Here is a 15,926-nt window from a genome sequence, read left to right on the forward strand (position 1 = left end):
TGAGCCTCATTGAACCTCATGCAGTTGAGTTTTTTCCACTTGCCAAAACATCTCAAAGTAACATTTTGGTTCTGTTATATTTGCCAGTTCTTTAAATCAGTCATTTTTGGTGGATTTTGTTGTTTTTCTGTAGTCATGATTGTAGTTTGTTTTTCCAATTAACTTGTAAGTTGTGGTCAGTTATTTAAGTTGGCTTTAAATAAACAATTTATTTTTATTTGAATAGGACATCTTCAGAAGATCTTGTCTCAGCATCATCCCCCAGAATATTCTGCGGATTTCTATGCTGCATATATCAATATTCTGCTTGGTGTCTTCTACATGGTTTGTAGGGACCTGAGAGAACTTCGGCATCTGGTGAGATGAGCTCCTTTGGAGTTGTTGCATTGGTCTTTTGCCAAATTTGGTCAAAGTCTAGATTTATTGTTGAGTATGGACATAGAGAAAAATCATAGAATGGTTTGGATTGGTAAGAACTCTTAAAGATCATCTAGTCCAGCCCTCCTGCCATGGACAGGCACCTTACACCAGACCAGGTTGCACAAAGCCCCATCTAACCTTGCCTTGAACTCTTCCAGGAATGGGGCAGCCACAGTTTCAGTGTCACACCACCCTCATCATAAAACATTTCTCCTTATATCTAGTGTAAATCTGCCCTCTTAGGGATGTGTTAGCTTGAAGTGCACTTTCTCTAAAAATCTATAGCAAAGGTTGCAACTGTTTTGGTTGCAGTAAAGGAATTACAATGCTTAGTACTTTTTTGCTAATGCATTGAATATATTTGGAACAAGGGGTTTTAACCATGTGTCAACTGAAAAATGTAATAGTAAACAAGCTCAACAGAAGAACAAGAAAAATTACTTGATGGTGATCTTTGCATAAGAAAAGGTTAGTAACAATAGCAAATATTAGCTCATCAGATTGTTATTGAAGTAGCTATATTGGAAGCTTTACAAGTTTGAAGTGATCCATGGTTATGGCCAGTGAACTAATCAGTGCCAGAGAGATGGTCTGAACATTCTGCCTGCGTTTCCCTTGGGAACATGTTGTTAAACTTCAGCTGAATTTACCTATTAACCATACAGACTTTCTATTTAAATGAGATTGCTGGAGACACAGATGGAAATCAGGGTCACAGTTCTTGCACACACGTGTGCTCAAGTGGCTCTGCTTATGAGAATTTCGTTAGCTGTGGATGCACTGTTTGTGTGTGTGTGAAAATGTCAATATGATGGAAATACATATCTGGACCCTAAATTCTCTTTGTGATTTCCACATCTCTTCTGTAGAAGATAGTGACAGACACATACAACAATCTGCAGGATTCTGACCTACTCCTTAGTGTTTAATATAGACTCTAAATGTGTATGTTTCTGTGCATGATTATTAACATATTCTGGAATTTTATTAGATTTATATATGGAAGTTGCTGCGTTTGCTGTCCTATCACAGAGATTTAATAAAGTGCAGTAGAACAGAAGGAGAATGAGATGTGAGGGTTGTTATTTTACGCAATTCTGTGTGATATTGATTTAACCATTTGAGAAAGAGATCTAGATTATACTGTTGTCCAAAATACCTCCATCTCACCCTAGGCCAAAAGAATTCCTTTGGATATGAAATGTGTTAGGGTTTTTGTGGTTGGTTGTGGTTGTGTGTAAGTGTGTGTGGCCTGCTTTTGAGCATGCTGGACTGCTCCTGGAATGGAAAGTTTCATCTGAAAATGAAGGGAGTAAAAAAAAAAGGTTAAAGAAAACATTTTTATTGGATTTATGATGTTTAATTATTATGTTAGTTTTAAAAAATGCAGCCCCTGAGTGCATCAAACAGGTTTTGCTGAGATCCAAACCAAGTAACCTGTGATAGGTGACTTGTGTCTGTATTTTTAAGGCATAGAAAAGGTGCCATGTTTTTCAGCACGATGTTTGTAAGCAAGCACCATAATTATTGGCTGGAAAATAGTTCATTTGCTTTGCAAAGCAGTTGAAATACACTGCTTGTTATATTCAGTAGCTAGGTAAAAAAATATATAGTACCTTTTTAATAACTTGTAATTTTCTCTGTAGGCAGCACTCAATTTTTCTAAATACTGTGAACCAGTAGTCAGAGGAGAAGGTAAGTGTCAGTCTTTAATTTGAGTGGGTGTACAAGAGAGCAGGTGCTGTCCTGTGGGTTTTGTGGAGGGCTTGGCTTTCATCCTCATGGTGTGGTGACACAAGGATTCCTCTGGTCACAGCAGCATTGCTTATTCCAGTTGCACCCAGTCAGAAGCACTCGCAGCAGAAGCAGTAGATGATATTTGGTGTTGGTTTTTAAGGAAACAGAGGTAGAAACAGCATCAGAATTTACCTCCCCCCATAAATTTTTCTTCTCACTCAACCGCCAGGATTTCTGCAAAGTAATGGGATACATCATTTCTGTGTCAAGCTAAGAGGAGAAACTGAGGGGAGAGGTTCTGTCCAGTTGTCCCTGATTATGTTGGAATAGCCACAGAGAAACAGCCTGGCATGGTAGCATGTGCATGCTGGATGGATGATGGTGATGGTGCATCACCCTAAAACAGCAATTCAGAGTCAAGCTGCTTGTGTCATGCCTGTGACTGTTCAGATGTCAGAGATGGGTTTGGTGTTTTGTGAGTTAAATGTTTAACAGAGTTGGCTCTGGCTTGGTGCAGCAAATGAACGTGACACCCGCAAGCTCTGGAAGAACATTGAGCCTCATTTGAAGAAGGCAATGCAGACTGTTTATCTCCGGGAAATATCCAGGTAATTGGGAGGGTGAGGGCTTGTTTGCTTTGTTGAGGTTGCTGCTTTTAACAAGCTTCCTCTCTAAATATGTCTCAATTATGTTTCATGTGAAGTGTTTCTTTTTTGCTAGAGGTAATCTATTTTTTCTTTCAGGTGAATTTCTTTCTTGCCATATTCCATTAGAAGTGAGGTATCTCAGGAGGAAATTTAAACAAAATGGTATTTGTAGCATGCAATAAATTCAGTAAGCAAAGCAGTGGCAGCAGGTTGTGTTCTCCTTTCACTGATGACCGTGAAGATAGATCCATTTTCTGTCATGTATGAAATTGCCAAGCATGGGAATCCTGCACAGGAAAGAATTGCTTCCTTGTATTCAGGTGGAACTTCCTGTACATCAGTTTTTGCTGTTATCTCTTGTTTTATTGGTTTCCACAAGTGAGCAGAGTCTGATCCATCATCCTGGCACTTCCATTCATGCACTTGAATACGTTAATGAGGTCCCTCTCGGTCATCTCGAGGCTGATCAGGCCCAACTCCCTCAGCCTTTCCTCATCACTGTGGTGCTCCAGTCCCTTCAGCATCTTTGTTGCCTTCCACTGAATACCAGGAGCTCCATGTCCCTCTGGTCCTGAGGAGCCCAGAACTGAACACAATACTCCAGTGTGGCCTCATGAGGGTTGAGTAGAGAGGCAGGATCACCTCCTTGACATGCTGACAATACTCTTAACACATCCCAGGATTCCATTGGTCTTTTAGCCACAAGGATCCACTGTGGACTCATTCCATGTTTATTTTCTAAGATGCCACACAGCTAGAATAAAAGATGGTGGTGTTCATTTTCAGTGATAATAATCAGCTTAGATTTAATGCTGTCCGTCTTCAAGATGAGCGATTCTGATGTTACACCATGTAAAGAGAAAATTCAGTAGTTCTTGATTTCTTTGTCTTGATAAAACCACACTGATTTCTTACCTTTGAGCGGCGCTGAGGCCATAGAGTATTCTGGTAACTGAACCTGAGTGAGTGTATAGTAGAAGTCTTTGCTAATGTTTTGGAAAAGTGATCATTCCTTCACAAAAGGAATTGATTTTACTTTGTACAAGCTAGACTCACTGTACAATGAGGCATTTCTCTGCTTGCCTCAGATGTTTATTTATATTCAATATTGATCTTCTTTGCACGGTGTACTCGGAACCTTCCTTACTTTTTACGTTATGTAATCGCCTGCTCTAATTAGGGTGTAATATAAGATACAAAGTAGCTTATGAATTGTTTTCAAATAACTAATTTCGCTCTTTACAGTTTTCTTTGATTATAAGTTTGAGCTTGACTTGGTTTCTATTAGGAATTTCAGCTCTCTGTTTAATAGTTCTAGGATTTACCTCTATGTACCAGTAGATGCTCTAGGAATTAAAATGACTATGTCAGTTTTTCTGGCCACAGAACTGTGATTACTCTGCATTTTTCTTGAAGTTGTAATTTGCAGTACTAGAACTTTGCTATTGGCTGTTGTGCTACCTGACCTGAGATGAAAATGAAACTTTTTTCCTGCCTGTAAAATAGGCACTGGATAAGACCTTACCTCATTGATACTTTGGTTGGTCATTCGTTATAATTTGAGTTTTACATGAACTCTCATTACATTGTTTTCATAAGTTTTGTGGCTTATGGTTGTTCATAAAGATCTTTAAAATAACAAACTAGAACAGCACTGGTGCACCTGCTTATTTAATACCTTTGTGGTATACAAAATCATCCAAAATACAATATTTCTAGCAATGCCATTTCTTGAGGGAAGTTTTAAAGTGAAATTTTTTGCTATTGTTTAGGAAAACTCCAAACTACTTGCAGGTAATTTTCGCTGACAGAACGTTTCATTGTGATGCCTTCACTCAAGAATGAATATTGCTTTGGTTTTTGCATAGACTTCGAAATCACATTATGAAGTAATTACAGTATTGTTCTCATGAACAGAAGCAGTTATTAAGCAGATTAAAAGAAATCAAAACTTTTGGTGTTTTTAGCCAATCCAGCATTGTTCTTGAAACTTAGAAGCCTGTTGATATTTGCTTACTGTATCCTAGCCAGTGTCATTAAATATGCAGATACCAAGCAGGTAGTTTTCTCTAAAAGACTAATAAATACTTCATCTTTCTGTATTTGCCTTACCTTTCAGCTCACAGTGGGAGCGCATGCAGCATGATGATGCAGAAGCTGGGCAGTTGAAAGGTACTGGATGTAGTAACCCTGTGGGGGCTTGTAGCTTGAAATGTTTGCTTTTCAGTTTGACTTGGTCATTATTATCTGAGAAACTGTGAAATGAAACTGGATGGGTGAGGCTCCCTGTTAGTTTTCAGCTGCAGTTGAGGGTAATCATGTAGTTTTGAGAAGGTGTTCCACAAAAGAGTGTTACTACTTTTAACCTAGCTTATATCTTGGGAGTAATCTCTCCTGAGATCCTTTGGGGGTAAAAGCAGAATTCTTTAAATCAGTATATCTTAAGTGAGAATGGATGAGGGTTGAGCTGAGCCCTGATGGTCAAACCTCTGTGTGCTGACTGGCAGAATTGTCCAAGTGGGGAGGAGAGAATGTTCTGTGTGGTGTATTTTACTGGATTGGCACATTCCTAAACAAACAGCTCTCCTGTGTCCTAATTTTTTTTGGCAAAGAGAATTGTCAGAATTGTAACAACTCCCTCTGTTCTTTCCTTGGATGAGTACAACTTTGTAGATTTTATACTTTAGACAGGCTGGAAAGTTGAATCTCAATACATCTCTCAGCCTTCATTTATAATTTAGGAAGGAATACTAAAATATTTTCCTGGTGATGTCAGTTGGTCATGGTCTCTTGACCAGTTTGTAGCTTGGAAGCACTTTTTCATATTACTTATCATGACAATAATTTCTTTTTTAGATAATTGGTAGAAGAGTTCCTTATTTTAAAACTGTCTTAAGATGATTTCTATCATCAGACTGTTTGCTTTGTGATCAGTGTGGGCCAAAGTTGTTTGATTCAAAGTGTTCTTATTAAACTCCCTCCTTCCATGCCCAAGTGATCATGAGATACTTTTGCACCTGACAGCTCCAAAAAAGGAGACTATTTCAGATGCACTTTCTCTGACTTTTACATACATGTAGTAGGAAAGATTGTTAAACAGCATTTGATAATAGCATGCTTAAAAAATAATTCTAATAAATTTTACTGTGGGTTAAAAATAAGTAAACAGTTCAGTGTGTGATGCAATATTGGCTGACCAGAAGAATGGAACAAACTCATAATTCTGTATGAAACTAAATTGTCTTAACTGTAAGTTTATTTGGTGTTGGATTTTATAATTAACATGCAATACAAAAGCATCTCTTGATTGTAAATTAAACCAGAACTGTTCTTTTATGCCTATACAAGAGGAAATTATTGCTAGCTGTCATCTAGGATGCTTCTCATCACTGTGACCTCTGAATCTTAACTTTTAAACATGTCTAATTCCTTGATCTTTATTTGCTGGTATTTGGGGATTAAAGCATAAGGGTACAGGTGCTTCACAGGACAAGAAACCATGGAAGTAAAAGAAGTAAAAAAAGGAGGTAAAAAAAACACCATGCGAGCAAAGAAGGCTGAAGAGAGACCCTTTAATGGTGTCCATAGTTAGACAGCTGATGAAGTAAGGTGGTTTGATGATCCTATTCTTATGCATAAGCTGTGTAAAATGAGCGGGGGACTGTAAAGGTAAAAATGCAAATAAAAATAGAAGAGGGAAGACAGATGCTCACTAGACTGTAGTTCTTGTGGGTTTTAATATCTGAAGCTTTAAGTATACATGTAGCAGGCAAGGGCAACTGGATCAGGTTTAAAATGTTTAAAACACTGTCTGTAGGAAATAAAAACAGGCTAAAAATTGTGAGATGAGCTACTTTTTCAGAAGCACAGCACTGCTGCATTCTTCATGCCAGCCCTGGTCCTGGGTGAGCTGTTTGGCACAGGCTGGAGCAGCCTGAAGGTTGAGTCTTGGACAAAAGCTATGCCCTTGTGTTTAAATACATCTCTTCATCTGCCCTGTTTACCAGAAAAATGACCTTAAATGAAAGTAGCCTGGATTTTTTTTATTTGGTGAGCGAGATTTATGAATCTCTGATGCTTCAAATACTGAGATGAGTCCAAAAAGGCTTCAGAATGTTAGTTTTGTTTAGCTCTGTGCCATGCCCTTCACTGAGTATGTATCTGTGTATCTGTGAAAACAGGGTTGAGAAAGTAGCCATGCTCCCTTTGTTACAGGGATAGAGGAGGAGAGAATGAAAAGAAGAATGCAGACAAGTCTGATTTGAAATTTGTGGATGTTCAGACTGGGTTTTGGTGACTGAAACTGTTTGTTTATTTTCTAGGACTTTCTGCACATACACATATGGAACTTCCCTATTACTCCAAATTTCTTCTAATAGCTGCTTACCTTGCCTCCTACAATCCTGTTAGGACAGATAAGAGGTTCTTTCTTAAGGTAATGAGATTTATTTATTTGTGCTGCTTACTGGATTCCTGCACAATGAATTTCCTAGTTTCAAACTCTTCAGCCATTCTCTTTGAGCTCTCTTTCTGTGTGTGCTTTGTTTGGTTTGATGAGAAGCTTTTCTGTAGATCACATGTTTAATTGGTAATGATAACTCAGTGATCATAAATCTCTAATAAACTCAACTTCCTCTTCATGTCAAAATATGTGTAACACTGTTACAGCACAGGTACTGTGTTTTGCTATTATAAATTGATGCAGCTCTGTTTTAAAAACATTTTTGTGGGGTGTCTGCAGTGTTCTTGGGTATAAGCCACACTTCAGCTTCTGGAGTAAGGTGCAAAGCAGAACTGCCTGAACCTTTAATGAGGTGAAATGGCATAGTGCATTATTAACTTACTTACATAGTTTTAAGCTTCTGGCACAGAAACATCTGCAAAGATGGTTCCATTAGCAGGTATGTGTTGTGTTAAAATGGTGGTAATGCATATTTTAGGATGAGTGTATTAATCCTCACTACCAAATCCTGGGCTAAACCCCATTTTCTGTAAGTTCTTGCCATGTACAAGTTGAGTTACTTTTCCTTTTTTCCCTCTGTGGGCTGTGTCGTGGTCATGCTGCAAACAAGTGCTGTGGTGCCCTCCTTTGTTGTCAGTCTGTTTCTTACCCAGGATCTTCATGCTCCTAAGCCTGGCTCATGGCCTCACTTTGAGTTACTCATTTGGCAAAATGTAGGCAGGAAGACAGGGATCAGAAAAGTGATTAGGCTTTCTGTGCATTTTATCAACAGCTACAGTATCTATTGATCCATGCATGTGTGTAGAGATGTATGGTATTCAGGATGGATAGGTGTGAGCAGTTGAAGAAAATGGGACAAGACAAATTTGTAAAAGTATGATTGATTTCTTCTTCCCTCTTGAAAAAAAAAAATCATAGATGCATGTTTTGAGAAGTTGCTGCAGTTCCTAGTGGTGATATACTAGTATGTTTTGAGTTTCAATATAGGTTTTGTGTTTCTGGTATGATCTTCCATTGGAAACTGTAGGTATTTGACTCTTGTCTAGTCCTTTCCTGAGTGGAGGGTTGCTTGTTGGATGTGTAGAAAGGCAAGTTTTCTTTATGGGCAAACTTTGTTCTTTTCAGTTTGTTAAAGCATTTTCTTTCTTAGATACTTATTTGCTGAAGAAGTGTTTCTGCACAGATTTTTGCATATCAGTCTTGAAATGTAAAGAAATACAAAAACTTAGAAGAGTCAAGTCAGTAAAGCATGTTATCAAAACATACCAGGTCTTTCTTGTTTTCACTGAGCAACCTTCTCAATTTAATTTTTATTTCTCATTTTTTAATATTTCTGAGTTAGTTTCTACTCTTGCACATGAACCCTATTAAACTTTTGTATAGTAAACATGAGCTGCTAAGCTTTTTGAAGCAGAGACTGTGGAGAGGTATTTTGTTCAGTGCTATTAGTTATCAGTGCAATTGTCAGTGCTGTTAGGTTATTATCAGTTCTAGTAGAGGGAATAGTCATGAACTGAGACAGAGGAGATTCAGATTAGATATTAGGAAAAGTTTTTTCCCTGTTAGGGTGTTCAGGCACTGGAATAGGTTGCCCAGGGAGGTGGCAGAATCACCATCCCTGGAAGTGTTTAAGAGGTGTCTGGATCTGACACTGGAGGATCTGGTTTAGGGTTTAGGGGCTCCAGCAGTGGCAGGTTAATGGTTGGACTCGATGATCTTAGCTATCTCCTCCAACCTTGATGATTCTATGCTTCCAGCTATTTTTCCTAAGAGGTGGGGAAGCAGAAGTTACCATTTTTGCTGCATGTGTCATCTGGTAGCAGTTAGCCCTTCATCAGGTCTCAAGTTGAATTCCAGAAATAGCTGCATCTCAAAGCCCAGCAAAACCAGCACTTTTTAGGGAGGTTCAAGCTGACTGGTTTATGAGTCATGTGAACAGTGGAAATAGAATATTGTTTTTATCAGGTTTGCAATGAAATTCAGTGGAGATTACAGAGAAGTATCTTCTGGAGTGATTTGACTCTAGTAGTGGAAGGCAGCAAAAGAGATGCAAACAAAAGGATGGTCATTGTGCTGCTAATCTGCACTACTCTGTAGGTGCTGGGCTGTACTACAGCTGAAAATAAAGTCCCAGTTTGTGGCAGCCTGGAATGCTAACAGCCTGACAAAGCAGGGAAGTGATAATTGGCATCACTGCTATTAGTTATGTGAAAATTCAAGAGCTTTCCAGCAGCTTGAGAGAGAAATACGAAGCTGGTTTGGAAGGTAAGCTGAAAAAGAAAGAATAGCAATATATATGTGGAGTCTTTAATCGAGAACAGCATTAAAAGCTAATTGCAAATTAGCTCTGAATTTCATGTTTCTTTGTGCTTGCACAGAAATAGGGCACCTGCTCACTGGCTTTGGAACACTTTTGATGTAACTTAAACACACCACGTGGAGATCCCAGTGTGACCTTTAAAATCATGAATGCAGTTGTTGTGATCCATCCCAAGCACGCTGGGTAACCTCAGGCATGATCACTTTCCCCTCTGAAAGGTCTTGGTTATCTCTGCAGTCTTCTTTTCAGAGGTGTGATCAAAGATCACTTTGCTGTCTCTTGACTATGTGTGCTGTGTATTAACTGAATGAACTTTTTCAGTTTAACTCTGGCGAATCATGTAAAGCAAATTTAAGCCCTGTCTGATATTAAACTCTTCAGAAGTCAGTCAAGGAAAGCTGCAGTAACAGAGATCAGATTTGTGAGGGCCACAAATACCAGATTTTAAACATGATAGTGAAAAAACAATTCCTTTTGAGTTATTTTTTTCCTTTTTTTTTTTTTTTGCTTACAAGGTAGATTTATTAATAAGCTATACTTCTCAGGGCTGTGGAAAATCTCATGAGGTGATATTTTGGGAAATAGCACTTAACTATGTTTAAATAATGTTATGCTTGTGGCTCTCCTCTAGTTTCACATCACTTACACATGGCATCCTTCATGTCTCTCTTGGTATTTTTTTTTTTTCTTAACCTATTCATTTGTCACATCTTGTCTACTGTATTTCTGTCCTTGTCTTGCCCTCATGGTTTCAGTTGAGATCCAAGACTTGAGATCCAGTTGTTTTCTTTGGATAGTCCTTCCTTTCTTAGGACTGCTCTAAAACTGCACCTTTTTTAATCTCTTCAACACCCACCCCCCATCCTCCCCTCTTCCTTCCTTTTGTCATTTACCTCATGCACCTTGAACTACCTTTGTATTGTATTGATTAAATTCCTGTTGTCGTTCTGCCAACTTGTGTACCATCCAAATTCTAGAATGGGGTCAATAAAAGGTGAAAATTCAGATGGATTTTATGCACAGATACATTTTAAAAAAGAAGTAGCCATCATTTAAACTTCTCTGGAAAGATAAAGAAGTGAAAAATCTGTTTTGTTTGATGACTGAGGATATGAGGAGGATGGGGGCATGAAGTTATAGTAAAACCAAATTTTTACTGCCTCTTCTCATCAGTCCCTGATTAGATGAGGAAACAAACTTAGGCACGTCACCAAAAAGTGTTAGTGTGTTGTGTTTCTGCTTTGCACCACTTGGGACACAACGAATCAAGGAGTAAGACAAGTGTGATTTTGGGGCTTATAGTAAGAGGGACCTGGTAGTAACATCAAATACTGGAGGTGTAGTAAAGAAGACACCCTAGAATAACATACTACCATTTGTAGTATCTATATTCTTTGTTGACTGTTTTGACTCTGTCTTTGTGTATTTGCAGCATCATGGAAAGATTAGAAAGACCAACTTTATGAAGAGACATGAGAAGGTATGTGTTTTGTCTTTGAAGCTGAGCTTGGCAGCATATGTTTTCTTTCTACTGTACTGGTGAGTTTGCATCATTGATTACTGTAAAAACAGCAGAATTGCATAAATAACAATTATTAGTGCATTTGTTTGGAATGAGATGAATTTCTGTAATTTTTATTTTATTGAAACTTAACTGTAGCATAAAACTATCTCCTAAAGACATATTTTTATGTGCAACAAAATGTAATAAAGCTGGCTAAAGGACATTGTAGGTTGAAGAGTATATAGATATCAGAATTTCTCTCAGAAAATAATTTGTATTCTTTAAAGAACTTTCATAGAAAGAATTCTATGGTGAGGGAAACTGAAACACAGGGATCAAGAATTACATATGTGGTGTTATAATTAAAGACTCATTTGCCTCACTTGGTGTGATGGTTTATGTCAATACACCTTCTCTCAGAGAAGCTTGGCTAAAGACTGAGTTACAGATCAGGCTGCTAACTCCAGTGGGTGCCTGTGTCTAAACTGGTGTCTTTTTATAGACAGCACAGAGCTAGTCAATACAGTCACTGGAGTGTAGGGTGTGATTCAGCTCATGCTAAAGAAGGTTCTGCATTCAGTCAAATGAATTGCTCCACAAGTTGTATTGATTAGATTTCTCCTGGCTGTAATGGGAACTTAGGAAACTAGTTTTGCTGGGCAGACCTACTTGGCAGGAAGCTAACGTTAGATGAAATAAATCCTTCCTTACAAGTTTAGGTGCAGCAAGGCTAAAAATCTATCTTGTGATTCTTAACTGTGTTCAGTCCAGAGGCTGTGGGGTTTTTTTTAATTAGAAAAAGTGAATATTCTAAATGAGGGGAAGAAACTGTCTTTATCATGAAATTAATTGCCCTGTTGCTGATGGCAGTAGAATTTTTTGGGTTCCTTTGCACAGTTGCCCAGGAACGATGTTTATCTAGTTTAGTGACAAGTGAAATCTTCCTGAAGAAGCTGTTTTTGCAGGAGTGACTTTTTCAGATGTCAGTCCATCAGAAGATCAAATGTGTTGGTGTGTTTTTTATTGAAAAAGAATTTATCTTGTATATTTGCTTCAACCTCAGCCTTGGATTCATTTTGTATCAGAATTTCTAGCTTACAACTGAACATGCTTCAGTCATATAGCAACCAAAGAAGTCTGGAAATGCTTTCTGAAAAAAAAAAAAAGGAGAAAAAAGGAGAGGTATAGTTCTGTCTTGAAGTATGTGCTTAAAAAGTGGAAAATTCAACCAGCTGAGATTAAGGAGTTTCTTTTGTGCAGGTAATTTAGTTTGAGTTAAGCTTTTACTCTTTAAAGAAAACTTCTGCTTCGCATTCTTGTTCATGAAATTTTGTGAGTGTGACTACATGACTTGCAGTTGTGGTACTGTGGAAGGCTTAGGCCAGGTAGGCAGTGGGAACATGAAACTGGCACTTGTTAAAAAGCACAGGTAGTGGCAAAAGGGGAAAAGTAGTTTTTGAGAGATCAATATATTACCAAGGTGAAAAGACAATAGAGGACACAGAGTTTATTTGATGGCCATTAAAGTTTTTCACCACGTTTTCTGACTGTGGAAGGTATCTTTGTTTATAGGAGAGATGTTGGATCTCTTGCATTTTTATAAATACTATTCCATGTAGTATTCTGCCTTATCTCCTCCCTGAAGATTTGTAAAATTCTTGTTCTTTACCATCTTATGTTTCTCAACCATTCCTGGTCTTCTAAGAATTTATTTCTGTCAGAGAAATAATAAAAAAGATGTGCTTCTTCTAGATGTTAAACTCTCTTAGAATTAACTCTTCTGGCTTTTCTAGAAGAAAGCATTTCTCTTAAGTAATGTGAAAGTTCTAGACATGTCTTCTGTCTAAGCAGAGAGCTGATAATGCTGAGAAGTTTCTGAAGTAAGTGTGCACTAAACAGAGCTAATTGTGTTTGCTTAGCTGCTTGGAGTGCACCCATTTTAATTACTCTGCTTATTGACTTTTTTCTGCTGATAATAAAGAATATGCTGCACAGAACTGGCAAATTTAGAAGCAGAAGGGCAGGTGATTGTGCAGTTCATAACTCACACCATGCCTGCACTCTGAGAGTGCCATGTTAAAGTTTTGACTGTGTGCTCCATGATTTTTCACACCACTTCCTTTCTTAGCCAAGGGGACACCACCTGGATTTGGAAATCTGAAACATGTACTGGAAGTACCTTCTTGCTTTACTGATGAAATGAGTGGTAATGTTTCACTGATGGCTGGCACCACAGAGGTGTTCTTTCCCAGAAACATTTTGAAGTAAACTTTCCCTTGAAAAATCCTCTTTAATCTTGGCTGCTCTGCTTGTAAGGATAAATCAATATACACTACAAATAAAAACCAGGAAACTGTATGTCAGAGTAGAGAGAATTAAATACAAACTCAAAGGGAAACAAGTATTTCCCTTGTAAGAACTTTTGACAGTGTGTTTCATAAATAAATCTCTGTAGTCCTAACTATGCTGCCTGAGTTTTGCCTTACTACCCAGTTTTGCCTGATGAACTGTACTTCTCCTTTTTGTAAAAAAAGAAAATTATATAAAAAATACTTAACATTGAAAAATCATGAACTTGTGTTTCTTTGAGTCAAGTGAATGCAATTTACTGCATTCAATAAACTGTAATGCCTGAAATGTCCATCAGTGAAGCTGAGGTGTGAAGTTGCTATGTGTGGTGCAAAAGAAGGATAAGGGACAATAGCTGTGAATGCAAAGCTGAGTGACAATGCTGTGTTCTGCTAACACAGTTTGTAGCTGGCTCAGCTCTTTGTACAGCAGCTCTACCAGCACAGCAGCTGGGCTCAGCCAGCTGGACTCCTTATTTTAGCCAGCTAAACTTGTGGGAGGCAGATGCACTCAGGGACTTACACTCAACACCCTTTGGACTGCATCTTGAATGCTCTGTCCAGTTTTGCCCCCTTCTTTGCAAGGGATTCTGAAACTTCCTTCCAAACCAAGCCATTCTCTGAATGCCATAAAACACAGTCCTTTCTCTTTAGTCCTTAGATTGGGCAAGGTTATTTAATAGAACAAGTGAATGTATAAGTCTAGTTGACAGGAAATTTGGCATCAATCCTCTGTTAGAGCTCAAAAATGTTCCTATTTGAAGACTTGCCATGGGAAATAGATCTTTATGGCTGTATCTTTATCTTGGTCAATCAGCATGTATTCAGTGTTTTCCATAATGTGGAGGCTGCATGAAAGGCTTCCATGAGTTAGAGTGCCTCCCCAGAAACCAAGATGATGTGACAATAGCATCCTGTGGTACTCCAGGGAAGATCTATTGGATTGAAAAGTCCTGTTTCTGTTACAGACAAGCAATCACCTCCTTGGGCCAAAGCCATTTCCCCTGGACAGATTGTTAGCAATATTATACAGTATTGTGGACAACAGAGTTACTCCAACTGCAAATATATTTTCCCAGGTGAGTGTGTCCTTACTTGCTTTATTTCCCTTTTAGTGTCTGGAACTCACAAAAAGGTTTTACATGTGTTTTTGTAAGTCATCATTCTAATTAAATGTAATGAAAAAACAACCAACACAGTAATTTAAGTTGAAAGCTCAGAGTAATATTTATCTGTATTACTTGCTGTGAATTCAGTACTTAATCTGTGTAATGGTCTGAACTCTACTAATAGCTAATTTTTTTTCTGATCATGGACTGTGATCTGTGCTGATTAGTTCCTTGGCTTCTCATTGAAGTCTGTAAGCCTATTTGTATTTCAAGTTAAGTGTATAAAATACTCACGATCCAATGACCAAAATTAGTCACCACATGTTACAAAAATGTAGTGGTGAAGAAGGAGCAGAGGGAATAAGGCATTTACAGGTGAAAGATGTTAGCTGTGGTAGGTGTATCTAATGCTTCTCATTTGGACAAAATTGAAGCCTTGCAGGGAAGAGTCAGTACTCGTTTCACTAGATGGCAGCATAGCTATAGAGTTGGGTGGAATTAAGTAAATCTGGAGTTTTCTCTAGAGCTCTGGGTTTGTCAAGTGTATATTTACCTATTCTAGATAAGGTAGATTTCTACTGTCAGTTTGATTCTTAGATATTTCATTTCGACCTTAGCAATTCTCAGTTTCTTCATGCTTTCCAGTTGTACTTAGCTTGTACTTACAGATATATTTTCTACCTTTCGTGGAATCATAGAATCATAGGGGTTGGAATGGACCTTAGAGATCATCTAGTCCCAACCCCCTGCCCTGGGCAGGGACACCTCCCACCAGAGCAGGTTGCTCAAGGCTTCATCCAACCTGGCTGTGAACACTGCCAGGGTTGGGGCATCTACTGCCTCCCTGGGCAACCTGGGACAGTGTCTCACCACCCTCACAGGAAAAAACTTGTTCCTAATATCTAACCTAAATTTTCCCTCTTTCAGTTTGTACCCATTGCCTCTTGTCCTGTCACTGCAGTTCCTAACACAGAGTCCCTCTCCAGCTTCCCTGGAGCCCCTGCAGATCTGGAAGGTGCTCTGAGGTCTCCACACAACCTTCTCTTCTCCAGGCTGAATAGCCCCAATGTCCTCAGCTTGGAATCTACCTGCCTTTGCTTGCTTAGCATCAAATTTAGCCAAGGAATATTTGAATCTGGTGTCTGTGTCTGTGTTTATGTAAACTTCTAGGAAGATTGTCTTTGTGTGTAGGATGTTAGCTGTGTGTTCTCCTGGTTTTGGCTATCAAAAGCACCTTGGCATACACAGATGTGAATGTGTTCTGTAACAGAGTTTTACAGGTTTCAAAATTAGTATGTCTGCATACTTACCATCCATTCCAGCTGAGAGAACAAATGTCATTAATCCAATGCACAGTTAAGTCGTACTGAAGACGTCGT

The 15,926-nt window shown here is 38.5% G+C and overlaps 1 protein-coding gene across 1 annotated transcript in view; it reads left to right on the forward strand.

The window, feature by feature from the left end:
* Positions 1 to 226: 226 nt before the first annotated feature.
* Positions 227 to 15,926, forward strand: part of ORC5 (origin recognition complex, subunit 5) — a gene marked incomplete at its 5' end in the record, with an annotated part of 52,446 nt that continues 36,746 nt past the window's right edge. Inside the window, 7 exons of the mRNA XM_009082320.1 lie at positions 227 to 357; positions 2,067 to 2,115; positions 2,675 to 2,765; positions 4,924 to 4,976; positions 7,127 to 7,239; positions 11,019 to 11,066; positions 14,407 to 14,517. Of these exons, the coding sequence (XP_009080568.1) occupies positions 227 to 357; positions 2,067 to 2,115; positions 2,675 to 2,765; positions 4,924 to 4,976; positions 7,127 to 7,239; positions 11,019 to 11,066; positions 14,407 to 14,517 (596 nt within the window). The remainder of the gene's footprint in view (positions 358 to 2,066; positions 2,116 to 2,674; positions 2,766 to 4,923; positions 4,977 to 7,126; positions 7,240 to 11,018; positions 11,067 to 14,406; positions 14,518 to 15,926) is intronic.

The sequence above is a fragment of the Acanthisitta chloris genome, unplaced genomic scaffold (genome assembly GCF_000695815.1).
Source record: "Acanthisitta chloris isolate BGI_N310 unplaced genomic scaffold, ASM69581v1 scaffold39419, whole genome shotgun sequence".
In the NCBI taxonomy this organism is placed as follows: domain Eukaryota; kingdom Metazoa; phylum Chordata; class Aves; order Passeriformes; family Acanthisittidae; genus Acanthisitta; species Acanthisitta chloris.